Source organism: Coturnix japonica, chromosome 4 (genome assembly GCF_001577835.2).
Source record: "Coturnix japonica isolate 7356 chromosome 4, Coturnix japonica 2.1, whole genome shotgun sequence".
NCBI lineage: Eukaryota > Metazoa > Chordata > Aves > Galliformes > Phasianidae > Coturnix > Coturnix japonica.
This window is the reverse complement of record NC_029519.1, coordinates 78036278-78063460: the sequence shown is the minus strand read 5'-3', so window position 1 is coordinate 78063460 and position 27183 is coordinate 78036278. Positions and strand designations below refer to the sequence as shown.

The following is a 27183-nucleotide window of genomic DNA, read 5'->3' as shown; positions in this document are numbered from 1 at the left end:
ACTCAGTGAAGACCTGTCTATTATTTAAACAGCAGATCTCAGAATCCACTTGCTGTACAGCTATCTTTTATATTGGCATATGGAAAACATCACACGTTTCCTATTAAGATGCACAGGCAAACTTTTCAAGACAGATGTAGGAACAAATAAAACAAGGAGTTATCCCCAGGTCTAAGTCCGTGTACCAGCAGCCCCGGCCCCATAACAAGGCGTGTTGCGCTCCAGGATAGAGAAAAGGGTAGGAATGTGGCAGATGGGTCTAACAAAAGAAACAGTAATGATCTAAGGAGGAACAGTAATATACTAAAGGCAAGAAAGTCAAACAAAATAAGAGTACCCAAAGTGTGAGTCCTTACAGTAGCAGGTTGCAGAGGAAGCAGCGAACCAAGTGGAGCACATGGAAAGCGGTGCGGTCCAGTCTGGATCTCTACCTTCCTTCCTCTGAGCACCAAATCATTAGCTAAATCTACCGGGGGTGCTGTAGAATCAATCCACAAGTAGAGAACTGAAGTGAGGAACCATATTGGGAATATAGAGCAGAGAACTGCAGCTATGCTTTCACCTGCAGCTCTGTGAAACAAAAGCTGCTACCAACCTGAGTGTACTGCAGTGACCCTGAAGCTGACCTTGAACCTCCAATGGTCTCTTCTCAACCCACGTTATCCTATGATCCTCTGTCATCTCAGCCCCTCACCTCTCACTAACTGAATTGTGCACTTAACACGAGTAGCATAGCAGACTTTGATTCAAGCTCCCCAACCACATTACAAACCCAGAGCACTGTCAGGCATGGTTTGCAGGCTCAGAAGAAGAAACAAAAAGCACATTAGGAGCAAGCACTGAGCTGATGCACTGAATTCTGCAGAGCAGAGTGACTTAATAGGCGTGTGGGCATTGGATGTCAGAAAGACCCATCATCGAATCTGACTCCTGAATACATGGGCTGAAGTGTTTTAGTTTAGCCAGTGATCTGCAGCAAACACTTCTCTGCAAAGATTATTTTGCTCATAAATGCAGTAGCATGAGAGGCATCTTTAGAAGCCAAGATACCTTGAGGGCTGAAATCCTTTTGAGGATGTCAGCATAGGAAGGAGGCACAGGTCCTTTTTGCAGACCAGGTGCTGATCACTTAACTATTAAAGGGGAAAAAAAAAAAAAAAAAAAAAAAAAAAAGAAAAAAAAATCCTAAATTTAAAATCTCAGAGGAGAACATTTGCTCCTCCAGCTGCCCCTGCTCTCTCCACAGGGCTCACCACCTGTGCTTAGGTCTGGGCTCTCATCATACTGAAAAGGGCTGTAAGATCATCCCAGGCTCTGATAACTTCTTCAGTATTTGGGGAATTACAAGTGACAAAACTCACCCTTCTCTGTGTCAAAATTCACATACGCACCTTTCATTTTTAATCCAACAATATTACAAATGCTACTCAGCTCTGGAGCTACCTACATTTTGGCATCCAGACAGAGATTTCAACACACTGACCACGCTGACATATCATCAACAGAGAACCAGTGGTCAATGTAGCAACGAGTTTATGCCAATTTGGATGTCCCAAGCTGTCCCTTGGCCTCCAGCAGCCCACGGGTCTTCCACTGATGCTGCACCTGTGGAAGCTGTGGTTCAAATCTTGGTCTGCTTCGCTGCTATTTTGCATGAAAGGGCTTCACCTGGCCATAAAGCAGAGAGCAGGGATGATTTAATGCTCAGCTGCAAGCAGGAGGCAAACTAGAGGTCATTCCTGGCTCAGATGAGTCGTCAGACTTTGTGGCCTCCTGCCCTCGAGGGCCCTTCTGCTGCCTGGGATAATTGGCATTTATGAGCTGTTCTTTAGAGCCACATGTGGAGAAAATCGTTTTCAAATCCCAAGGCTGGAATTCACTTTTGTAATGAGACCAAAAGATGCATAAAAACAAATAAGGATTAAAATAGTCACAAATCAAACAACAGCTGGCTGCTAATCACACCTCCTCTTTGTTCACCTGGTGCGTTTAGTGAAGTCAAACAATGTTCTTATTGATGGGAGCCCCAGCTGCATTCATTCTCTTCGCAGAATATCCCCAGAGCTGAGCTGACAGGATACACAGTGCTCTGTATTCCTGCCTCATGGGAACAGGGTGTTTTGTAGGCTTGAACAGAGCAAGAAGCTCGGCTATGCTTTTCTCTTGTGCTCACTGCCAAGGGGACCCTCTAAGCTATCTCTCAACTTCCATTTCTTTGGCCCTATAAGAAAAGTTTCCTTGCTTGCAACAGGGAAGGCTCAGGTCTGATCTTAGGAGAAATTTCTTTTCAGAAGGAGTGGTGATGCACTGGAGCAGACTGCCTAGGGAGGTGGTGGGGTCACCATCCCTGGAGGTATCCAAGATAGACATGGCACTGAGGGACGTGCTTAGTGGGCATGGTGGGGATGGGTTGGGGTTGGACTAAATGATCTTTGAGGTCTTTTCCAACCTTAATGATTCCTATGCCTTTGCTAAATTCAAAAGGCTTTTAAGACTGCACCCATCTCTGGAGCACACAGCATAGAATCACAGAATCACAGAATTATCAAGGTTGGAAAAGACCTAGAAGATCATCCAGTCCAACCATTACCAATACTTCCCAGTTAAATCATATTCTTCAACACAACATCCAAACATTTCTTGAACTCTCCCATGGTTGGTGACTCCACCACCTCCCTGGGCAGTGCATTCCAATGCCTGACTACCCTTTCTGAGAATTAATATTTCCTAATGTCCAGCATAATTCCCTTTCAATGTCTGAGCTCCTAGGTTGCAGATTTTCAAGCTTTTCTTCACAGCCCTGGGGCAAGAAATAGCAAACTGCCACTCTTGGTACAGATGCAGTCACTGAGAGATGTCAGTGCTGCCTTTGGCTTGAAGCGTGGGCTGAGTGCCTCTGATCCCAACCACCTTCAAGTTACAGCACAACTGACATTCAGGTGATCTTCACATTCTAAAGGGAAATGAAACAAAACTCGGTTCATTACAACAACCCACCAACAAAAAGTTTGATGCTGTAAATCTTGGCGTGCAGACTCTACCAACATAAAAACAATCTATCCAGGCGAAGGCGTTCTTCCCCACCCCACAAGCATTATTCGCACGTTAAATCAGAGCCGACAAAGCAATCTCTTCAGCTGAGCTGTTCACGTTCTCCTTTTATTCTTTTATCATGATGAAATAATGCCCCCTATTTAACCACTTCCAAACGCTCGTACTGATGCATTATGGACGTGGCAATGCAGGTGTCCAAGAGGATGACACGTTGGACTTTTTTCATAGCAGTGAACAGACAGGATGTTAATGAGTTGGAGAGGTATTAAGAATGCTTTTGCAAAAGGAAATGTTTTTAACTGTAAAAACCATCGCAGCAGCTATTGATTGTGTTTCCCCCACAACAAGGCAGGAGAAGGCTGATTTATGACAGCAACCCACCCCAACTATCTAACCAGATTTAATATAGTTGCCACTCCTTGACACAATGATGTATACCTTTGTGGCAATCTAGAAAATAATTTGCAAGGAATAACAGTTTTTTCTTCAGCAATCACCCATAAAGCTGTCAGGGGAGGGTCTCCAGGCTGGTGATAGGACAGTGATGGAGCGAGGAGGGACTGAGGGGAGAGGGGAGGATCCCGAATTTATGGATATGAGGATTTTCATGAGGCTCTGTTGTTACCGATTTTATATTAACCATAAACTAAAGGTAACACAGTCTCCATACACGGTGTTCACCCACCCTGACTTTTCATTGTCTGACAAAAATTCAAATGGGCCTCGCTGTATAAGTTGACGACGCAGTCATCAGTTGTCTGGAGTCAGTATTTCCTGACAGCTCTGGAAGCAGCTTTCCCAAGGGAGCCTGGAGGCCAAGGTTATGGAGGGAAGAGAAAGGCAGAATCTCAGTTCACCTACACTTATTTTTTGCTTCTTCACTTGAAACATTCAGGTTTTGGCTAAAACTGAGCAAAATAACAAATACCGAAGTCACTGAGAAAACAATCTCTTGAAATACTGTGCAAGTCTAGGTGAAATTGCTTTTATTTCATTTTTGTTTGGAGCAAAGCCTTGAATAAAACACAGTGTTTCATGAGGTTGGGTCTTATGGGAAAGGCTGCTCAAAGTGTCTCATGGGAGTGTCTGCTGAAGAGGACCTTGGTATGGGACCAGGGCAGAAAGGACTGGGGTAAGCCAATGGTGTGATTTAACTGCCTCACAAGGAAGAACACCCAAGTTTTGTGCTTCAACCATGACTATGTTATAGCTGGGTAGTAAATACAGCAGCACCCATCCCTACCACCTTTCCCATGCTGCCTTCACTGAGACTCTTTGATATCCCAGTTACAAGAGAGTTGGTTATTTTGTGCTTTGTTTCCTCATTTCTTTGCACACTGCTGAACCACTCACCATTAGGGTACATTGGCTTCTCAACCAAATCTCAAAGCATATCTGGTCCACAGGAGCACTAATACATCCTAAATGAACCTCAAGGTGGAAAGCAAAGAGGTCGTGACCGTAGTTGCCTGCTTCAGGCAGAGTGTTGACACCTATTTCCCTAAGGAAAAAATCCTTTTAGCGGCCCAGAAGCATCTATGGATGTCTTATTTACCAGAATAACAAAAACAACAACAGAAACTTAAGTTAACCACTGAACAGAGCCCTGGCTGGAAACAAGCCAGGCATATTTTCTTTAGTTGACTAATTCTTGTTTATTTTCTGAAAGCTGCTGCTATAAAATGCACAATCCAATTACAATTTCCATGTTGAAAGAATGGCTTCTAATTATATTGTTTCCCATCATTGCTACAATCATTGCAAGAAAGAATGGATTAACGCTGTATGATTTTGTTCCCCGTACAAGAATCAGAGAGAGGCATTCTCAAGTGATTTATAAAAGACACGTTAAATAAACAAACATTGTTTTTGCAACAGAAATAGACTGCACCATAAACAGGGCAAATTGAAAAATACAGATTTGCTGCTATGTTCCAATGCATCAGAAATGAGGATAACGCAGTAACAATGCACACTGAGTATAAACTGTATGACATGAAATCAGGAGGGAAGCTCGAGTGGCTTCTGAAATGTGAGTCTGGGCTTTGGGAGAGCTGACTTGGGATGCGGCCTGTCAGAAACTTTAAGCATGACTTTGATTAAGTCTTGGCCAAGAGGAAGAGGAGTGAAGCTCCAGAGAGAGCCAGTCTAGCTGTCTCCAGGTAAGTGTGACCATACATGGTTTGAGCCTCATCTCTTTCTGCTGCTCTCTAGAGAGTCAGCAGAGGGTGACTATTTCATAGCTTAGTTTATTATGCACTGGTTGGGTTTCTGCTTCTGTTTTTGTTGTTGTGAATGAAAAATATACATATAAAATCTCTCATACATGACAATTCATTTCGCTCCTCCCTAACATCCCTACCTGTGCTCCTCCTCATCAGCCCTCCAGCCTTGGGCAACAGAATAAAAGCAACAACACCAACAAATAGAGCAGGTAAGCTCTTGAAGAAAGAGCCTAAGACATTTCTTGTCCACATCAGAATGAAGATTAGTATTTCTCTAAGGCAGGTCCCATCTGACTGCCAAAGACACATAGTTCAGACAGCTCTACTCATACCAGACTGAAAAACAACAAGAAATGGCAGCATCGTTGGCATGCTGAGAGCACAGGGAGGAAAACCAGTTGGGCTTTCTATCACCTCCCCCCAACTCAGATAAAGGGATACGATCATAAATCAATACAACATCCGGAAAGAATAAAGTGGTGCTGTTCTCTGGGAGGGATCTCAAGGATCATGAGTCCCCAATCCCCAGCACAGGTAGAGCCACAAACCTCCATATCTAATACTAAGCCAGGTTGTCCCATCCAACCTGGCCTTGAACACCTCCATGGATGGGACATCACAACCGCTCTGGGCAGTTGTTCCAGCACCTCACCACTCTCATAGTAAAGAACTTCCCCCTGACATCCAACCTACACCTTCCCTCTCTCAACTTAAAACCCCTTGTCCTGCTGTGATTCTTGTTTTCATCTTCTATTTCTCCAGCACAGTTTCAGTCCACGAGTTAAGAAAGGGAACTCAGAACTGTTTTGATGTCAGAACCTGCCACCTAGAGAGCGAAACGAATGCAGACAGGTTGGTGGGTTGCTGTGGGTCTTCTGCTTTTTGTTTTGTTGTTCTGTTTTTCAAGCAGCTATCTCATAGCATTACAGATGCTCTAGAAACTATAAATTCACTGTGCTGTCTTTTACGGCAACAGAACAGATTTTAAGAGACCCTTAATTATGTATCTGCACGGCACAGACATCATTACAGGCTATCGCGTCTACTCTCAGCACAAATACTGCCTCATGTGGATTAGTGATTATGGGACAGGAAAGCATTTTTACCCTCCAGTTCCCTGAATGTGTGGTTTGTGTAAACAGGCTGATTCATGTATTTCTTTCTGAGATCACATCACTACTGCAGAAAGCAGTTGGTTCTTAATAATCAGTTTGGGACACTATGAGAGGCAGTGGACTAAAGGGAGGCTGAAAAGAGATGGAGGTCTTTCTCTTCTCCCATTTGGTGGGATAGGAGGTAATGGCTTTAAGTTGTGCCAAGGACAAAGCAGTAATGCATTGGCACAGGCTGCCCAAAGGGGTGGTGGAGTCGCCATCTCTGGAGCTGTTTGAGAATCATGGAGATGTGGCACTGAGGGACATGGGTTAGTAGTAATGGTGGGGATGGGCTGGGGTTGGACTTGGTGATCCTAGAGGCCTTAATGATTCTAAAATCCTCCCCATCACCATACAGCCGTGATACCATACAGCCACCAGCCCCGCAGGGACCAGTGTCAGGGTCACTCACTGCCTCAGGCTGAAGGACATTTTTTAGCTACTTTCAGACCATCTAATTAGTGGCCTTCTACCAGAGTGCAACCTCTGACCCACTCGTTACTGGTGAGGCCCATTAGTGAGTGCTCCCTCCTCACCTTAAGGCTTTAAATCTGCCATTTGATCCACAAAGAATCAAGTTAAGTTTCAGCTTCAGTTCAACAAAGATCACCTACACCATCTCAACGCAGCATCCATCCAATTCTAATTAGCGCCGCGTCAGTGCCAGAGAAAGCAGGAATCCAAGAGGATAAAACACATACATACAGAGAGATAAAGAAGCAGGGAAAACAGACATGTCTCTCTTGCACACAGAACCTATTTACTGAGCTGTAAAGTAGCCAGAGGTTAAGGCTCAACACCAGCTTAACCTTTTACTTTAAAGAATGAAACCAGAACAATCTCCCAGTTCAGATTACTTGAGATATTTATTCACAAGCACACGTGGCATGAAACAGAAGTGAATCTGTTCTTCAAGGAGACGCTGTCATTATCAATGACAAACATCATCAGGCTTTTACAAGTGCATATTTTTAGGCAGCGAGAGAAAACTGAAAAGATGAAGCCTTTCTATCATAGATTTCTTCTCCATCTTCAGAAGATCCTCTGCTCCACGCTGGCACTGACTGCTTCCCCAGGCTTGTACAGAACCAGGCAGTTGCTAAGGTGCAGAACTGAGTGTCTGCTGTGACCATTAGAATCAGGGTCACACTTTTAAACCCTTCCTCAAATACCAACATATGAATAACGTCTCTTCAGGGTAAAACAGTCACTGGAGTTTAATGGCTAAAATTGCTGGTGCCTCTAAAATAGCTTCCATTTGAGCAATCCTTAGCAGGAAACATATTACACTTATTACTCAGCTGTCCTGGAAGGTCATTTACTGTAACACTGGGGCAGTGATGAAAGCAAGGTGCTGGAACAACTGCCCAGAGAGGCTGTGGATGCTCCATCCCTGGAGGTGTTCAAGGCCAGGTTGGATGGGGCCCTGGGCAGCCTGGTCTGGTATTAGATATGGAGGTTGGTGGCCCTGCCTGCAGCAGGAGCTTCATGATCCTGGAGGTCCCTTTTCCAACCCAAGCCATTCTGTGATTCTACAGTCTATGAAACTCAGGTGGTTCATCAAGAAGCATCACCACCCATCCCTAAAGCTGTTGTGGAGAAGCCCCCACTGTTACAATGAGTCAACTTTGATGCAGGATCACAAGAAGACAGGCTGCAACATCCCAACATTCACTGGTGAAAAACTGCACCTTTGTATGGATTGAGACATTTTAGTACTGATATTTCTTGAACTAAAGGGCAGTGATTTGTCTTTTTTGCTTCAAACTAAATCAGACACTACTTGAAAACAAGAGCAGATCTAGTATTCAATTCCTACCTGCTTTCATAGCCTTTATCAAATGATTTACTGTTCAGTGTTGCTCCCAGCTGTTTAGTGACTTGATTTCAGGTCCACTTTAGCAAATCACGCCCCATGTTTTACAGCATCAAACTTCTGCATCCTGTGGACCCCATCATCTGACCAAAATCCTGACCACATGTGAAGTGTGCTAATACACATCCAGAACAGCAGATATATCATCTGTCTTTTTACACGTTTCCTTGGGGTTTAGCTCTCAGAACTGTAAATGTCAGCTTTGAGATATACGGTCACTGCTTGCATTAGGGAACAAAATTGCACAGGCGCTTGAGTTAGAAAGCTCACAGCTTTAAACAAATAACGAGACAAGCTTTTGTAACAGCACCTTTATGGAACACAAGGTTAGCTTTAGACAAGTGCCAGGTTACAGGGATTTTCAGTCCTCTATATAAAAGAAAGCAATCTTGGGTTTAGCCCATCCTGATAAAGCTTACAACACTAATTTATAGGCACTGTGTTTGGGCTATTTCCAAAGTAAAAAAGGGCTTTCCATTACAGTGCTTGGAGTGGTTAACAAGTAAGATAACTTAGTACATTCTTTGTCAGAGATCACTCAATCTTGTCCATTGTGTCCCAGCATTACTGGGATTTCAGGACACAAAAACAATGCAATCCTAGCTTAGGTTAAAGAGGAAAGCAAAGTAACGTAAGCCAAAGAAGAAACCATTTTCATAGTTACAATTGTGAATATACAGATTTGCATGGGAAATTAGACTCATTTTTCTGAATAAAAATTCCACCTCTCCATACAACAGAGTTATGTGTCATTAGAGGACTACACTGTGCATCGGCTCAGCCTTGAAAAGGAAGTCTGGACTGGAGTCATACCCAGCTACATGGATCAACAAGCAAACCCTTCAGATCCAGCAGCTTTGGTTTAATGGACGGAAACTTTGGCCTATTGTTCAAACATACTCGTCAGCAACAAACAAAGTAAGATCTTTAAAAATAAAGCAAACTATCTTATGTGCATAAAAAGTCAGTGCCTTGACCTTTGAAAGCATCTCTATAAGCGACTTTACCTTAAAATGGGCAGTGCTTAAGTTACAAAAGATTCAAGGCTGATTAGTTTCTTTATGGTGGCTGAAGAAACGGTTCTGCTTCAGGAATTGAAGAAGTTGAATCAGGTTTAGGTAGCAGATTTATTAATTTGCTGTGATTTACAGTGCAGTGATCATGTCTGAAACGAGGAGACATCGAAACAGGTTTAGCCAAAAGGTTTATGGCTTCCAAGTCAAATTCCATGACCGGTGTCAGTCATTTGGGCAACTGAAGATTAGCAAACAGAAGATAAGCAGAGGTCAGGTGCTGCACTGATGGTTTGGAGACAGTATTCCAAAGTATCTTCTCTTACAGCAATTTCCTTTTCTCAAACTCCTGCAAATAGTAAACAGACATTCCAGATGGAAAAAAAAAGGCTTTTATGACTATTATATTTTAAATTGCTTTGTATTTATCTTAAATCTAATTTTAGGAATTAAAACCTGGAATTAAAAACTAAATTGTAATATACTCAATATGTGCAAATGTTCTCTCACCTCACATTAACTCACTGGCTATGAAAAGCAATTGAGCTAGATTGCAATGATACCAAGGAACCACTTGCTCCCAGAAACAGCATAAAATGGCTTGAAAAACACTAATTCTCTGTAAGAGCATACAGAAGTTTTTCAGTTGTTTGCATTCAGCTCTAATTCTGAATTAGTACTTAGCAGACATTTCTATATGCCATATTGACTGCACTTTCAAAGCGTGTTTGATTAATTTAAATTAATCTGGGTTCTTTGCTTCCTCTGATAGAACAAAACACAATTCAAGAAGTAGTTGTACTCCACAGCAAAGCGTAATCATTTCTGTATTTTGCTGTTCACCTTCTTATAAAGGCAATAGTACATATAACTACCTCTGCACATCATCTAAGTCATACCTACATTAACCAAGCTTCGAGCAACAGAGTACTTAGGTATTATATGCACTGCCAGCTCTTATTCCCTCAAAAGTAGACTCTTGCTTAGTGTGAGTGCATATATACCAACTTCCAATGACAAACCTTGTAGATGGTGCTGCCTAGCTGAGCAGGGGACATGCTGACAACGACACCAGCGCTCTGAAGAGCAGCAATCTTCTCTTTAGCCCCACCCTTTCCACCCGCAATGATTGCTCCGGCATGACCCATCCGTCTGCCTGGAGGAGCAGTCAGACCAGCAATGAATGACACCACTGGCTTGGCATTTGGACCCTGTCAATAAAGAAAAGACACTGAGTTACATGGTGAAGAGTGAATGGAAAGAATTCGAGGTGACAGAATAATACATCTTTGCCTGGCTAGTTCAGAATAGAATTAAAAACCTAGAGCTAATGCTGCTCTTCAGTTAAACTGAACTGGGAGCTTTAATCAGGTTAATTTCTCTTACATCAAGGTATGATAGCATGTATCTTTTGCTCTTTTCATAGTAGAGGTTAGAAATGGAACTAAGCTTTCTTGTCATGGTAGAACATGTCCAGAGAAGGGCAACAAAACTTGTGAGGAGTCTGGAGCACAAGTCTTACAAAGAACAGCTTAGGGAGCTGGGATTGTTTAGCCTGGAGAAGAGGAGGCTCAGGGGAGACCTCATTGCACTCTACAATTTCCTGAATGGAGGTTGTGATGAGGAGGGGCTTGGCCTCTTCTCCCAGACAAGAAACAGGACCCGAGGAAATGGCCATAAGTTCTATCAGATGAGGTTAAGACTGGACATAAGAAGGAACTTTTTCTCTCAGAGAGTGGTCAGGCACTGGAATGGCTGCCCAGGGAGGTGGTGGAGTTGCCATCCCTGGCAGTGTTCAAGAGGTGTCTGGATAGGGAGCTAGGAGATATGGTTTAGTGGTTTGTTGTAGCTATGGTAAAGGGAGGACAGTTGGTCTAGATGATCTTGTAGGTCCTTTCCAACCTTGTGATTCTATGATTCTATGAACAGGGCTAACCAGCAACACATTTGGAAGTAAGCTCTTCAAAACTTACAGAATTATTTTCCTTCAAGAAAGCTGCTGCATCTTCTTCAGCATTTCCTCCAATTTCCCCAATCAATATGATCCCCTCAGTATGAGGATCCTTCAGGAAGACATCAAGACAGTCAATAAAATTCGTTCCATTGAAGGGATCACCTCCAATCCCTGGAAAATGTAAAATTGCATTAAAAAAATAACTCAAGATAATGACACTGCATTTACATTAACAGCTTCAAAGTAAATTTCAACATGAAGGTTTTTCCTAAGACTCTTAAGACAGACAGCTCTCAGAGTGCTAAAGAATCTGCTCTAAACCTCTCCACTGTTCTACAGAGCTTGATATCCGAAGTTAAACATATGTTGATAATTACCTTCCAAACCATAAGCCAAACACTACAATACAGAGACTCCACACAAGATACAGCAGAGTTAAGACTCCAGCAACAGAATTTTATCTTAAGAAAAAATATAAATGAGCCAACTTGCTCAGAATACCCAACTAAATGCCTAAGGATGCTCTACCCATTTACATCAATACTAAACTTCTCAGAACAATCTGTTTCAAAACTGACACTATGCCTGTTGGCAGCTCTCTGCTCAAAGATATTTTCTAGGCTTTTATTAATCTAATGTGGTGATAGTAACAGAAAAGGGTTCTATCCTTCACAACAGACAGAGATCTTGTTTCTTAGCATAATGATAAGTCACTCAACAATTTCTAGGCTTGCAGAAAGAAATTGTTTTGAATGTGTTCCTGCGAAGAAAAAGCCAGTGAGTCTAACAGGTTGCTTCTGAGGAAACATACCAACACAGAAGGACTGCCCCAATCCAACTTGTGTTGTCTGATGAACAGCTTCATAGGTCAGGGTTCCAGATCTTGACACGATACCTTTGGAAACAAAGGGAAGTAAACTTGACACTGAGTGCAGGACTACAAGTAGCTGTTCTTAAATTCATCAAAATCACCTTACTCAGCTGCACACAAGATGTCAGGTTTTCCAGTTATCATTGCCAAAACATGAAAACTGTATAAGATTACATTTGTACTATTTCTTGGTTGGCATTTTTGACACTTAATTGTAAAGAGATTAAAGCTGCCCAGCAAAGCAGTTACGTTGGCTGAGATGGCATTCTTCACACTACCACTTTACCAGGAAAGAAAGCTGGAAACAAATTAGAATACATACCTTGTCCTGTATAAAAGTAGCTAACACCTTGAACTCAAAACAGGGTTGCAACTCAGGTTCTCCCAGAACCCAAAGAAGCCACATAGAAAGGGTAGATAAAAGCAAGACAAGGGGAAATGGTTTTAAGTTGAAGGAGGGAAGAATTAGGTTGGATGTCAGGGGGAATTTCTTTACTGTGAGAGTGGTGAGGTGCTGGAACAGCTGCCCAGAGAGGCTGTGGATACCCCATCCCTGGAGGTGCTCAGGGATGGGCTCTGGGCAGCCTGGTCTCGTATTAAATATGGAGGTTGGAGGCCCTGCCTGCGGGCGGGGGGGGGGAGGGTGGAGGGGGTTGGAGCTTTATGATCCTTAGGTCCCTTCCAAGCCATTCTATGACATAAAAGAGTTACCATTACTAAGATACTTGTTACTGCACCTGAGTTGTTCTGCAATATATATTTAACATTTATATTAAAGTACTACAAGAGACCACAACCCCAGCCAGACCTAACTACATTTTCTACAGACAAAGTTATACACTGAATCATAGGCTGGGTAGTTTTATAGTAGTTTTATCTACTCTTTATACCATAGTAGAGTGCAAATGTCTACCAGCAAATAAGTGGGTGTTTTTTTCTTACTCCAGCCCACAAAGAACTTTATATTTACTATGTTTCAGATTGTGTGAAAGAAACTACAGTCCAAAAACTGTGACTACTTTTATAGCTCACATCCCAAGATTATCAAATGATTCTTGGATGCCTCAGAGCAAGAGAAGGCTGGGGAGCACTCCACCAAAGGTGAGTGTTAAATGAAGTTGGGAAGATGACAAAGTTCACATCTTTATTCCCTGGCTTGTGCTTCCAGCAGTAGTAGGACACCAGGATTTAAAACATCCTTCTGCACTCCATGTGCAAAAGATTCATTCAGATTCCGTGGTTCTTTGACTCCAGCAGACACTCAAGATCTTAACAGAACTTTGATTCAGAAGAAAGCCTGAATGACAGTATCAAATGTCACTGTCACAGTCACAGAGTAATGGCTTAATGTTAGCTAGAAGGGAAATAACCGCAGTGGTCTGATTTTTCAATTTCAGGTTTGCCACAAGTGTTAATGCTTCCTCCATTCCAGCATTCACCAGGTAAAGCTTATTCCAAAGTCAGAAGTGGTCAAGCAGAAGTTCTTCATGTTATATAAACTGAGTACAGTTTGTTCAGTATGCTGAGCAGCTTTCCTCACAGCAAACACAGTTCTTACCAGAAAAATTACAAACATTGAGGGTGCTGTGTTCAAGTTAAATGAGCAACCCCACTGAGATATAATGGCAGTGTGTGCTGCTTGCAATGTTTCTGAAGCTCTATTTATTAAAGTAGCAACATATGTTTTGGAGCACTTTCTAAATAATGCAATGCAAGAGTTACAATCTATTCTTATTTCTATCGTTTCGGACAAGGAAGGAATGGAAATCAGCACACAACACTTGTATGCTACAGGGTTTTTAACTAATATGTGGTTATGAACAATTCGCTGCCTCTCTGATCTCAGCTCCCCTGTCTGAGAAGTGGGTGTGCTTGTCGATTCCACTCACCATGGTACAACTGCTTGAATTTTCAGGTTAGAAAGTTCTTTGTAATCCCTTCTCTTTGGAAGTGTGCTCAGATAACAGCATTAAGGAAACAAACTCTATCACATTAAGATTTTGGCATTCAGGATTTATGAGTAAGCTTACTTACGAACTGAAGTACAGACAAAGTACAGAATACAGCATATTAAGTGTCTTCTGGGTCAGATGACATTAGCCTTGCGGATAAGAATACAAGAGTACCAAACTTTACTTTTAGACGATGCATAAATATTCAAGAACTCACCAATTCTTCCTTTTTTGTGAATGTGACCAGGCATGATACCAATTTTACACTCTCCAGGCTGAAGAAAGAATGGGAGAAGACAAATCAAACATTCAAACTATCACTAAGAATGCTTCAGCCTTGGAGCAAATTGAGAATTCACTTACGTTAATGACACCAGGGCAGTTTGGGCCCACAAGTCGAGTCTTACTCTGGCGAACCAGTCTGTGTTTAACCCGAACCATGTCCTGCTGGGGAATCCCTTCAGTAATGCAAACAACCAGGGGCATTTCCGCATCGATTGCTTCATTGATTGCAGCAGCAGCAAATGGAGGAGGTACATATATAACCGTGGCAGAAGCACCAGTCTGTTCTTTGGCCTACAAGGACAATAATAAAAAAGGTATTGAGCATTTAATAGGCCCAAAGAGAGCATCTGATTACAAGTCACTTAAAATATGTCCACTGCAGGCAAAAATGAAGGAAATAGATAACATACCAATTTACCATAACCATGCAAGTGTTAAATTCACTGGAGATGGACATACAAAGTGCAACCAGGGGACTGAAACCTAAGCACTATCTGAAAAGGACCCCCTCCCAAACACTGTTAGGTAATACTTGGCCACAGTTTCATCGTACAAACCAGAATCAATCAGAAAATAGATGCAGGCATAAAATGTAAGCCTACTGCAAAGAAAAGTTATTTGCCTTGCTAACTGTGAAGACCACAGCAGAAGGCAAGCTTATGCTTGACCACACAGAAAGCCTCTCTTATGAGGTTTCTATTTCATTGCTTGCAGAGACATTCAAGGTTCTAATTTGTCTCTTCGCTATGAGGAACGGAAGCATTCAGCAGCATCAGTTCTTGGATTGAATTGTCTGCTCCTTCAGTCACTGCCACAAATTACCTCCTTCACAGAATTAAACACAGGCAGACCCAGATGTGTTTTTCCACCTTTCCCTGGAGAAATTCCTCCAACTAGATTGGTGCCATACTCCAATGCCTGTTGGCTGTGAAAGGTGCCCTATGAGAGAAAAGGAACAAAGTTAAAATACATATAATAACAAATAAAATGTGAGGGAAAAAAGCTCTGATGACATCTATAATTCTGAAGACAATTTAATGCACTTAAATTTACAATGAGAAGAGGTGACTTCACTCCAAATAAACAATCATCTATTTTGAAGAGTGCATCAACTTGTTTTAAATCAATTTAGAATATGCTACGGGTTGTTTTTTCTTTTAAACTGAGGCACACTAAAGAACAGTTTGTTCTGTGTCGCCAATACACCTGTAGACATAGCTGCCATGTTTTATTTTCCACATCAGTTATGGCAGATGATAAATACAACAATAAAACCAAAGAAATGACCATTCTCATCCATGGCCAGATGACAGGTTTAGCAAAAAGCAGCCTTATCCTCTTGTAAATGTGTAAAAGAGTGGATGTCAGATTGAAATTAAAACATTCTTTTTCCACAGGCATCGATGTTCAAAGGCAGTTGTGAAAGATGCACCTTCAAAGCTGTAAGGTTTACAAAAGTCACGCTTTTAAAGCCTGCAAAGGGAGCAAGTCTCCATTTACAAAGAAGCCCTTTCAGCTGTACAGAGCTTAAGGCTTAAGAGCAAACCCAACTATAAAAACAAAACAAAATAAACGAGGAATCAGAACACAGTTGACTCAAAATCAAAGTTTTAGGTTTGCTCAGTGAAAATAAAATCTATAGTTTATTGATATTAAGAGAAAAGCTATTTGGACAGAAGAGTAGAAAACTACACAGCCAAAGGGATCTTCTCAACCACAGAGTTTTGCTTCCTGTCAGCAAAGAGCAAACTATAATCTCTCTTATGAGTTACTATATATTATGGCCAAATAACTTCCTGCACCAGAAGGGTGACAGAAAAAATACTGTACATACGTACCTGCTTGCCTGTAAAACCCTGACAGATAACCTTTGTGTTTTTGTTAATATACAGATTTTTTCTTGATGCTGTGTAAGAGCAGTGCCGTACTCCATTCTGGTGCACTACAAAAAGGCAGAAAAGAGAAAGCAAACCATTAATCCACTGCCTTGTTATGCTCCACATTTAAAAAATGTCCTATCAAATAAGTACACACACATTTTTCATAGAATCATAGAATGGCCTGGGTTGAAAAGGACCACAATGATCATCCAGTTCCAACCCCCTGCTATGTGCAGGGTCACCAACCAGAAGACCAGGCTGCCCAGAGCCACATCCAGCCTGGCCTTGAATGCCTGCAGGGATGGGGCACCCACAGCCTCCTTGGGCAACCTGTTCCAGTGTGACACCACCCTCTGGGTGAAAAACTTCCTCCTAAGATCTAATCGAAACCTCCCCTGTCTCAGTTTAAAACCATTCCTCTTGTCCTATCACTATCCACCCCATAAACATCTGTTCACCCTCCTATTTAAATGTTCCCTTCAAGGACTAGGCAGCTACAATGAGGTCTCCCCAGAGCCTTCTCTTCTCCAAGCTAAACAAGCCCAGTTCCCTCAACCTTTCCTCATAGGAGAGGTGCTCCAGCCCTCTGACCATCTTAATGTCCCTCCTCTGGACCCACTCCAAGATCTCCACGTCCTTTCTATACTATGGGCCCCAGGCCTGGATGCAGTACTGCAGATGGGGCCTCACAAGAGCTGGGTAGATGGGGACAATCACCTCCCTGTCCCTGCTGGCCACCCCTTTTTTTTAAGATGAATTGATCCAACTAAAGTCCCGGGTTTCCAACAAGCAAGCAAAAGCTATTACACAGAAAGACTATTCTTCAATATAAACTGCTGACACAAGAATGAAGTGACTGTTAGCAGGACCTTCTTTCTCCATCCCATAAAAGCACTTCCACAGTCAAAGCTCAGCTGTCCATCCCGTATCTATTTTCAGATATTTGCAGCCTTTCACAAACATGTTTCCAAAACCTTATGTTGACCAGTTCTCAGTTCTCAAATACACGTATATATTTTTCAAGGATAAGAAGCTTTCAAGTCTTTTCTTTTTCATACTTTGACAGCTTGGAAAAGATTTATTCTTCTGCACAGATAACTGAAAAACTGCTTGAATTCCAAAACTTTTTATGGATTTACTCTTGAAAATACCTCATAAATGACAGAGTAATCTTGGTTTAGGGAAAATACAACTGGTTTAAAATAGTCTGGCTATTGGTGTGAGCAGTTTGCTGACTTGATCTGGATAGTGATAGGACAAGGGGGAATGGTTTTAAACTGAGACAGGGGAGGTTTAGGTTGGATATTAGGAGGAAGTTTTTCACCCAGAGGGTGGTGACGCGCTGGAACAGGTTGCCCAAGGAGGCTGTGGATGCCCTATCCCTGAAGGAATTCAAGGCCATGTTGGATGGGGCACTGAGCAGCCTGTTATGCTGGTTGGTGACCCTGCACACAGCAGGGGGTTGGAACTGGATGATCATTGCGGTCCTTTTCAACCCAGGCCGTTCCATGATTCTATGTCTTCTGGCAGAGGTAGCTCAGCACATACACATGTCTACAGAGCAATATGTTTTGAAGGAAATGAAGAAATAAAATCACTTTGTGCTTTCTGGGCTGGATTAGGATGAGAGATTTATATTATTCTTTGTAGCTGGCACGATACAGCTCACCGTTTCCTTCCATGACCTCATGTGAAGCCTGGCCACCAGCACAATAAGAGCAGCAAAGGTACAGCTGGAGCTGAAGTTTTGCTGTACGTGGCACAGGCTGCAAGTCCTGAGTGCAAACAGCAGGAGATTTAACAGACATGAGATGAGAAGGAAACAGGTGGAAATGGAAATGGCACGCCCAAGTTCACAGCAGGTAAGAGTCAGAAATAGAACCCAAGTCTCAATTTCCAGCTAGGACCTTTCATTCACCAGCTCATCTTGTTTTACAGCTTCCAACTGCTGTTCAAGGAATTGCTTCTGATAGAACAAATTAGGTTTCCTCAGTGTAATCCATGTGCCTTCAGGAAGACAGGACAAGAAATTATTTGCTCTTCTGCTTGCAGAGCTTCAGCAACAAGCCACTAAAAGCCAACCTCACTGCTGACACTCCTGGGAGCTTAGAGATGAAGAAAGATATTCCTTTTCCTTTCTATTTCCTATGCAAGAAAAGAAGAAAGCCTTAGAAAATATATGGGCTGCCGTAGAGATGGGAAGAACGGACTTCAAGGCAAAGGCAGGGAAGGGTGTCAAATCCAAAGATCACCATTGGAAATACTACAAGTTTTTTCCATCTCCTTCCTCTGCCTACAATCACTGGCTGGAAGAGGACAGAACAGCAGCAGTTCTGGATAGCTTTTACAACAGAGTATACATGGGGGGGAGGACCAACAAGTGGAATGAAGACTAAAGTGCTGCAGTGAGATTTCCAAGCTCACTGACTGGAAGTTTGAGGTTTGATGTAATTTTTCTCATCCCAGCCCTTCCTTTAGGTTTAGACCATTAGAATTCAGCCCTGGAGGTATCGATTACACTGGTACAAGATGATCCTTATTGACCAAAGAGATCTCATGTGATCGAGGGATTGCTCAGGATACCTTATTCCTTGTCTGAAAGAGGATTATGTGGTCAGGACAGGATTTCTAGCTACTGCTCCTCAGCTTCTCTTCCCTTCACTCTTCCCTTGCCAAATTCCTGTTAGTTATGGAAAACCCCATCTATGAACACAGCATAGAGGTTTAAGAAATAAATTAATCAGTCTGTAAAAGGATAGATGTGATGACTATGCAACACCCACCACATTACACAGAAGTAGGACTAATGGGAAAGCGACATTTAGAAGAATTTGGTTCCCAAACCAAAAAACCCCACTCACTGCAATGAACAATACTGGCTGCAATGGGCCATGGAGTCACAAAGAGAGAAGTTTCCTCCCAAATTTAAGAGCACGTGGAAAATAGGCACCGTTCTTCCAAGCCAACAAACTTTTTCCCCATATATACTTCACTATGAATGCATGAAGGGCTGGGAACCCTCCTGCTCTCAGTGCTGCTCACACCCCAAATTTAAGGTTCCAGCAGACTTTTAACATTATCTAAGAGCACTGAACCAGATAAATGTTTCAATGAAGGAATATTAGACCTCTCATAAGCTTCTTTTAAAGAGTTTATAAACTGTTGCAAACACCTCTTGAACCACTCAGCCCACCGCTCACCTTACAGCCCAAAAAAGCACCTTAAATGCTCTTCCCTCAATCTGTTTTACTGCTGTCTGCAAAGGGAATGAAGTGGGGTTTTAAAGACATAAAAAGCTGTAAAAAATTAGCTTTGCTGGAGTACAAATTAACCAACACCAGAGATGCTACATGCCCATCCACCAACAGGACCAATCCTATTGGTTTCACAGGAGCGAGTTCAAAGAGCTCAACATTGACACCGTGCTGAGGCTGCACAGCTTTCCACTGGTGCTTATGGGGGACATAGGGCAGGGTGAAATCGTGTAACTAAAAGGCTTTAAGAGGCCTCCACAGCCCAAAGCACTGCTCAAAGTGAGTGTATGCAACTCATACAAATACTAAACGGTTTGGGTTGGGAGGGACCTTAAAGTTCATCTAGTTCCAACCTCCTCACCATGGGCAGCATTGCCCCCCATCAGCTCAGATGTTCTTGTGCTGGGGGTCCCAGGCCTGTACATAATACTCCAGATGTGGTCTCACAATGGCAGAACAGAGGGGGCAATCACCTCCCTCACCCCACTGCCTCTCTTCTTTTAATGCAGCCCAGATTACAGTTCCGATCAACATCAGCTTCCTTAGGCCTATAGGAAGTCTAATTATTTCTGGATATGTCACTGAGAGAACAGCCTCCCCAACTTCCCATAGAGCACCGCAACAACATTCCCTCGCTTTTAAAACCACTGTGGTGGAACTCGAGGAGCATTCGGACTTCAATCAGACACAAGGTTTGAGTTTTGGGTGACAGAACCACAAGTTGGGCTCCAGGATCCGTGTCAGCCCCTCCTAAAAGGGATAATGTATCACTAAGACTCCAGCTCTCCTTGCTGACCGAAAAGAGCCCGACTTGGCTCTTCTCCACCACAAAAGAAGCTGCCCCAGAGCCGAGCTCCTCCGTCCTGAGGTAGCTCAGCTCCCCGGGCCGTGTGTTCTCCTCACCGCCCCTCAGAGCGCAGCCCCACGGCCCAGCCCCGCTCTCCCCTTCCCAGGTGACCTTGCCCCGATGCAGGCCCGGCCCCGACAACACGAAGGAGGAGGAGGCGACCGGGCTCCCCCTCATCGCAGGCCCCGCGGCCTACCCCGGAGCGGCGGCGATAGGAGCGGGGAGAGCCGGTTGCCAAGCAGCGGGGAAGGCCCCGGAACAGCGTCGAAGGGCGAAGGCCGGTACTCACGGCGGAGGAAGCGGCCCAGAAGGCGGCCGGCCGCGGCGCTGCAGTGAGACATCGTCCCCTCGCCAATGACACCGGCACGGCGGCACTGCCTGAGCACTGCCCACCCCGGCACGGAACCGGGCAGCCCTGCGCTGCTATTGGCTTCAAGGGAAGGCCCTCGGAGAAGGGGGAAGGCTCGCGGGGGATAGTGGGGCCTGTAGTCCGCAGTTGTGTGAGTGCTGAGCCGTGAGTGCCCGCCCGCCGCTGGGGGGAACCCTGAGAGCTCCTCACCAAGCCCAGCCCAGCCCTACCATGAGCACTAACCGTGTCCTTCATCTACACCACCTCCAAGGACAGCGACCCCAAGACCCCCCCCGTACAATAGTGCCAATGCACTACCACTCTTAAGGCCATTACATCTCCCCCTATCACTCTTACCTGAGTACAGAAACCAGCTCTGCTCGCTTGGAGGTAAGAAGAAATCAGCCTGTTTTGGGGTTGGTTTAATTCAGTGGCTTTGTTCACAGAATCACAGAATGACCCGGGTTGGAAGGGACCTCAAGGATCATGTAGTTCCAACCCCCCTGCCTGGCAGGGCCACCAAACATACACCTTTACTAGATCAGGTTGCCCAGGGCCCCGTCCAACCTGGTCTTGAACACCTCCAAGGACGGGGCATCCACAACCTCCCTGGGCAGCCTGTTCCAGGGCCTAACCACTCTCCTATTGAAGAACTTCCCCCTAACATCCAACCTAAATCTTCCCTCTTTAACTTCAAACCATTTCCCCGTGTCCTGCTATTATCAGCCCTTTCGAAGAGTTTACTCCCCTCCTGGGTGTAAGTTCCCTTCAGGTATTGAAAGGCTGCAATGAGGTCACCCCGCAACCTTCTCTAGGCTGAACAAACCCAACTCCCTCAGCCTGTCTTCATAGGGGAGGTGCTCCAGCCCCCTGATCATCATCTTTGTTCCTAGCAGAGAACACACTGTTCAGCCAACACTAATTTAACCGATTTAATCAGCTAAGTAGAAGGAATCCATTCAACCCCAGGGAGAAACAATACAGCAGTGAGCAGCACTTAGGTGGCACTGACAGGAGTTCCCCTGCATTGCTTAGGACAGACTGAGCTCCAGCTCAGTGTGGGGCAGCCAAAGGGTTGGATATTAATCTCTGAACAATGCTTTTCAGCCACTGCAAGAAGGGGTGGGTCTTTCTCATACACTTTTAAGCTCATTTTAAGAGCAACACGGATCTTGGAGCTGAACCTTATGGAAATCACACACCTTGCAACAAGCCAAATCCCCAGTGAAAACAACTTTTTGCTCTCTTACTTAGAGCTGGGCTTTGATCTTGTTTGAAAGCAGATCTTCATGAGGTTAAACATGAGACTTTCTACTTGGTATGTCTACAGAGAGCTCAACCTTCAGATAGAAAAAGGGAAAGAAAAAACAACCCAAAGGAATAAAGTATCATGTTAATGTTTACCTACCTGGGAGCTCCAGCGGTAGCATAAGATAAAATCACATTGCCTGCTCACATTTTGCCTTTCCTAGATCCTTGGGTGAAAAGGATTCGCTGCAAGCACAAAATTGAACTTCTTTTGATACTCTCTTAAAACTAATGGTAAAATGCTTTTCTTTCCTTTGCTTACATTCTGGTTGGACAGTTGTGGGACTTTGGTGCTTGGGGTCTGTGCGCTTCCTTAGGGCCATCACAGAAATCAGTCAATTCCTCCCAGCCTTTGTATGAGAAAAGGCAATGCTAATGCTCTGTTTGCTTCCATCATCTGACCAAATGTGCAGTGTAAATAAATCACCCTGAAACAACTGGATTTACTAGCACCAAAAGCAGAAATGCCACACCTGCATTTTCCAGGGTGTCCTGTTTACACTCCAGAGCCTATGCCTTGTATTTTAAACTGGAAGAGGGTAGATTTAGATTAGATATTAGGAAGGAATTCTTTGTTGTGAGGGTGGTGAGACACTGGAACAGGTTGCCCAGTGAGACTGTGAATGTCCCCTCCCTGGAAGCATTCAAGGCCAGGCTGGATGGGGCTGTGAGCACCCTGGTCTAGAAGGGGGTGTCCCTGCCTGTAGTTGGCATTAGATGATCTTACAGGTCTCTTCCAACCCAAACCATTCAATGATTCTGTGATTAATTCCCTAGCATATACACAGACTATGCTCCAAGCACTGGAACTCAGAAGCACCAGGATAGAACTGTCACCAAATGGCATACTGCTAGAGAAGGAATCAATGTCCTTTATGCCAGGTGAGTGCACATGTGCTGTCCCAGCTCTTGAGCCCTGGGAGGCCTTGTTGGTACCATCAGCAGAAACAGCACTTCAGTTCCTTCCAACCATCAGCCCATCCCCATCTTTTATTTCCCTATTCATCTCTACAGTTGTTTTTGCACTGGTGTAAACCCACAGAATGACATTCAAATCGCTCCTTTAAAGCATTTTCTTCTACTTTTGTTTTCTGGGAGACCTTTCATCACCAGTTATGGCAGAAAAGCAGCGGATGGCTGAACACCCCTGCGCCTCCACTGACTAAAATGATGGTTGTTACTCTTCCCATGGCTCCATCGTAGAGGAAAACTGCAGGCTGTGCACGAAGGCTTGATTGTCAAGTAAACACACGGTCATATTCAGAGTGGGTATTTTTTGTCTGAGTTGAAATATCCAAAAGTGCCACTAGATGTCGCAGCTGCTTCGTTGTTTAACTCCTCTCCCAGCACTGGTATAAGTTCGGCTGAAGAGTGAAAGCAAGGACTGTGCAATAAAGCAGAACCAGGCTCCTGTCCTTAGGCCACTGTTGGAAGATGCTTTAGGAATGGTTTTTCTTGAGTAACGACTTCGATGCCTTGCTAAAATCCTCAGACTGTTCGGGCTGAAGGGAACCTGCTGGAAGCAGAGAGACAGGAAGGAGAAGGGGATGTTGAAAGGGCACAAAATGCTTTGCTGAAGGCAGGAAATCTAAGTGACCACAAGAATATGACTTCCTCTATGCTGATAAGTTCACTGCAGGAAAAGAAAAAAAAAAAAAAAAGCCATATTTCTACACTTTCTCTAGGATTAACTAATGGCATTTACCTTGGTCTTGTTGAAGCTCAACAGTTGGAGCTCATGAAGACCTGCTTCCTCCTGCTGAAATAGTTAAGAAATAACAAAAAGATGAAGCAAACATAATCAAGCCAAACTCAGGGCATTCTCTCTCAAAGGGAGCTAATTTTAGTGCCATGCTGATGCAGAGATTGGCTGCATCCCTGCCCAATTCATGGCAGAAAGGCAAATAACTGCAGCACAAAGGAGACAAGTGAAGGGCAGGGGAAGAATATTCTTCCTCCCTTCTCAGAGCAGCCCAGTGTCTCCCTCCTCTCATGTCACCCATAGGAACCTGTTCATTCTCCACATTTAGCTCTGAGGTTCCCACAGGAGGATCCATCTTTTCTGGAGGTTGGTTCAAACTAATTATCTCCCACAAACCTTCAGAGAATTTTCCTCCTCCTGAAGGAAGACACAGCAGTTAGAGCAGCAGCCTGTGCCATCACCGTGCACGTGAAAGTCATAACAACACTGGAGAGAATTAATTCATGTATTCACTCTGTTGTGACCAATCATTGTGCCTGTGGATTCTGTTTTCACTCCACTGGCAACACTTATGTTACAAACAAAACCAAAACTGAATTGCTGTGAAATTGCTATGAAAGCATTCCCTTAAGGGGAAAGCAAATCTAAAAACAAGGGAAAAAATAATAATAACCGTGGAGAAATTGTTAAGAGGAGTCAGATGTGGTTCAGGAAATAGCTAAAAATGATTTCGAGAAGGAGTAAGCTTCTATGGCTGCATGTCATCACTTTAACTTTGTCCCACACACCTCGGCTGCACATCTCCTGTTCTATAGGAGGCTGCTACCAGGCTGTTGGAGAGCCCATCACCCATGGAAACCCCACCTGGCACCTCTGCAAACAGCATCCCTGTCTCCTGGAGCAAAGTAGCATCTGGCAGGACGTGATTTGCTACAAAGGCAGCCTCTGAAGTTTAGCTTTGAAACGAAAGTCAACACTCTTCCTTCCCTGGAGTCACTCAAGGTCAGGCTGGATGGGGCTCTGGGCACCTGATGGAGCTGTAGTTGTAGGTTTATTGCAGGGGAGTTGGGCCAGATGATCTTTAAAGGCCCCTTCCAACACTAATGGTTCTATGATTCTATAATTCAGCACACAGCAGGCTCCCACTGCTACCTCCTTTCAGATGAGTCTATGGGTCAGATGGAGGATCCCACCTGTCCATTGTGATAACATGCAGGCATCTTTGCAGTCCATTGCTGATGGTTTGAATTCTGCAAACCAGATGTACACAGCTCACATCTGCAGAGCCACACAACCCTGGGGGCGCTCTGAACTCTCTTTATTTCTCACTCCATCCATCAGCACAGAAACTCTGTATACGCCATGATGGCCTTGCAGGCTCCAAGGGAAGCACTAAACAAAGGAAAACCCACTTTAATTCCATCCCTAAATGAAAAGGAAAGGTGCAGGAACATTGTGTCCCGCTGTGTTAATTCTTCAATATCAGTACTAATTCCATTCAGAATCAAAGGGATTATTCACAGGTTTGCAATTACCCAAGCCCAAGTATGGAATGTATATCATCATATATTCCCAACTGGACATACCCAAATGACAAAATATGATTTGGGTTGAGTTTTCTCATTCAGCAATGGGAAATTTGTGCCTTCTGCAGTGATTCTCTCCCAAAGTTATTCATCCTTTTTTACCATAGGACCATCCACCGTGCCCACAAGTGCCATGTGGCAAATTGGAACAGATGGCAGTGCCCCCAAATTGCTCTTTTTTAGTTCTTTTGTATGTAATTTATTGTTCCTGCTTGGTTAGACTGAAGTAACTATAGGTTGATGTCACGGTCTTTTGGATAGAACTTTTAATGCCAGCTACCCGAGATGAGGGAAAAAATTAGATGTCCATTAACTAAGATTTAAAATAGCTAATTAAGATAACAGCTGATGCATAGCTAAAGAATAGTTAAAATAAATAGCTGGTGCATAGCTAAGCAATAGCTAAAATAAATAGCTGATGCACAGATATATGCATCATCTTAATGGTCTGCAGAGAAACAAGCAAATTAACAATACCGTGTGAAGGAGAGCAAGGGCTGTAATCATATCTCAGATTGCTGTCATATTCATAAATCTTAATTAGTCATTGATGACAAGTCAACTGTAAATATGTACTTACATGAGGAAAGCCATGGGGAAGTCAAATATTTTCTTCCCTTTTATCAATTATTTGCTGGACTTCAGTCATATTCCCAGTGTAATCATTATTTTAAGGTGTTTTACTTAAGCTGTCTTAAAGGACTTTGGCATCTTGAGCGAGCAGGCACGTTTCTTCATCAATATTTGGATGCTGCCTTAGTGTATGTGGAAAGTATCACATTTGGTTGCAATTTGTGCTATGACAAGAATACAGAGCTATTTTAAAGATATATAATATACACTTGAATGACATATATAAAGATTTTATTTTATTGATGGTCTTGGAAAAGGGTTGAATCCAGTGTTGTTTTCTTCAGCTTTAGCAATTGGCAGCAATTTGTTCATGTTAATTTATTTGTTCTTCTAATTACTCCTTGATGTGTCCTTGTTATCCCCGTTCCCTGCCAGGAAGCCCCACTGAGCTCATCCTGGCTCCAAGCAGCCGTGTGACACTGCAGCAACATTAACACCCCAAAATCACACAGTCACAGAAGGGTTTGAGTTGGAAGGGACCTTTGGAGGCCATCTGGTCCAACTGCCCTGCAATGAGCAGGGACAGCTACAGCTCCATCAGGTGCTCAGAGCCCCATCAAGCCTGACCTTGAGTGTCTCCAAGGTCAGGGCATCCACCACTTCTCTGGGCAACCTGTGCCAGTGCCATTACTATACTTATGGTAAAATAATGCCAAATATCCTAAAAGCCAACAGGCTTATTTGTCTTACAAAGCTGTAAGTGAAAGGATTCTGGCCTTAATGTTGGGAAAATGCAGGTGGAAAAATTAATGCCTGCACTTCACTTCTGTACTCACGCGGATGGACTGTGTGTGTGTTCTGCAGGTGCATGGAGTTACTGTCCTTGTTATGACCAGATGCTGCTGTGGATAGGGTAATTGCTAAGGAAAATCTATCTGCTTCAAGATCATTAGGAGTTCTGCTGCTGAGTGCAACACCACCATAGTTTTATCCTGAACATCGATTTGCAGCATCACTGCTGTGAGAGAGCCCCAACAGCGTTAGGTAAAATCAATGGGAGTGTTAGAAATAAGCTCTCGATGCCATTAAAAGGCAAAAAGCCTGTTCAGGTCTTCTCAGATCAGCCTCGGTGCTACAGAGAGTTGCTTTCCTGGGGAGGGACAAAGATGAGTTTTATACACTCCTGTCTTTGAACATCTCTTCTGTTGATGCTGCAGGGATTGGCAGCAGCACTGAGTAGTGAAATGCCACTACCCTGGGCAGTTACCAACCATGAGATCAGGCTGCCCAGGGTCCATTG

General features: G+C 43.7%; 1 protein-coding gene across 2 annotated transcripts; it reads right to left on the bottom strand.

The window, feature by feature from the left end:
- Window positions 1-7280: 7280 nt before the first annotated feature.
- SUCLG1 (succinate-CoA ligase GDP/ADP-forming subunit alpha) lies at window positions 7281-20799 on the bottom strand. 2 transcript variants are annotated; one of them, XM_015862805.2, is made up of 9 exons: window positions 20562-20799; window positions 16223-16326; window positions 15207-15323; window positions 14463-14675; window positions 14317-14374; window positions 12088-12171; window positions 11296-11447; window positions 10345-10533; window positions 7281-9671 (listed from the first exon to the last, which is right to left on the bottom strand). In XM_015862805.2, the coding sequence occupies exons 1-9, from the start codon at window positions 20704-20706 to the stop codon at window positions 9645-9647; spliced, it is 1089 nt and encodes a 362-aa protein (XP_015718291.1). In that variant the 5' UTR covers window positions 20707-20799; the 3' UTR covers window positions 7281-9644. The 2 variants fall into 2 exon arrangements, with proteins under 2 accessions (XP_015718291.1, XP_015718292.1); XM_015862806.2 differs by having other exon boundaries at window positions 20655-20792.
- Between the last annotated feature and the right edge of the window lie 6384 nt (window positions 20800-27183).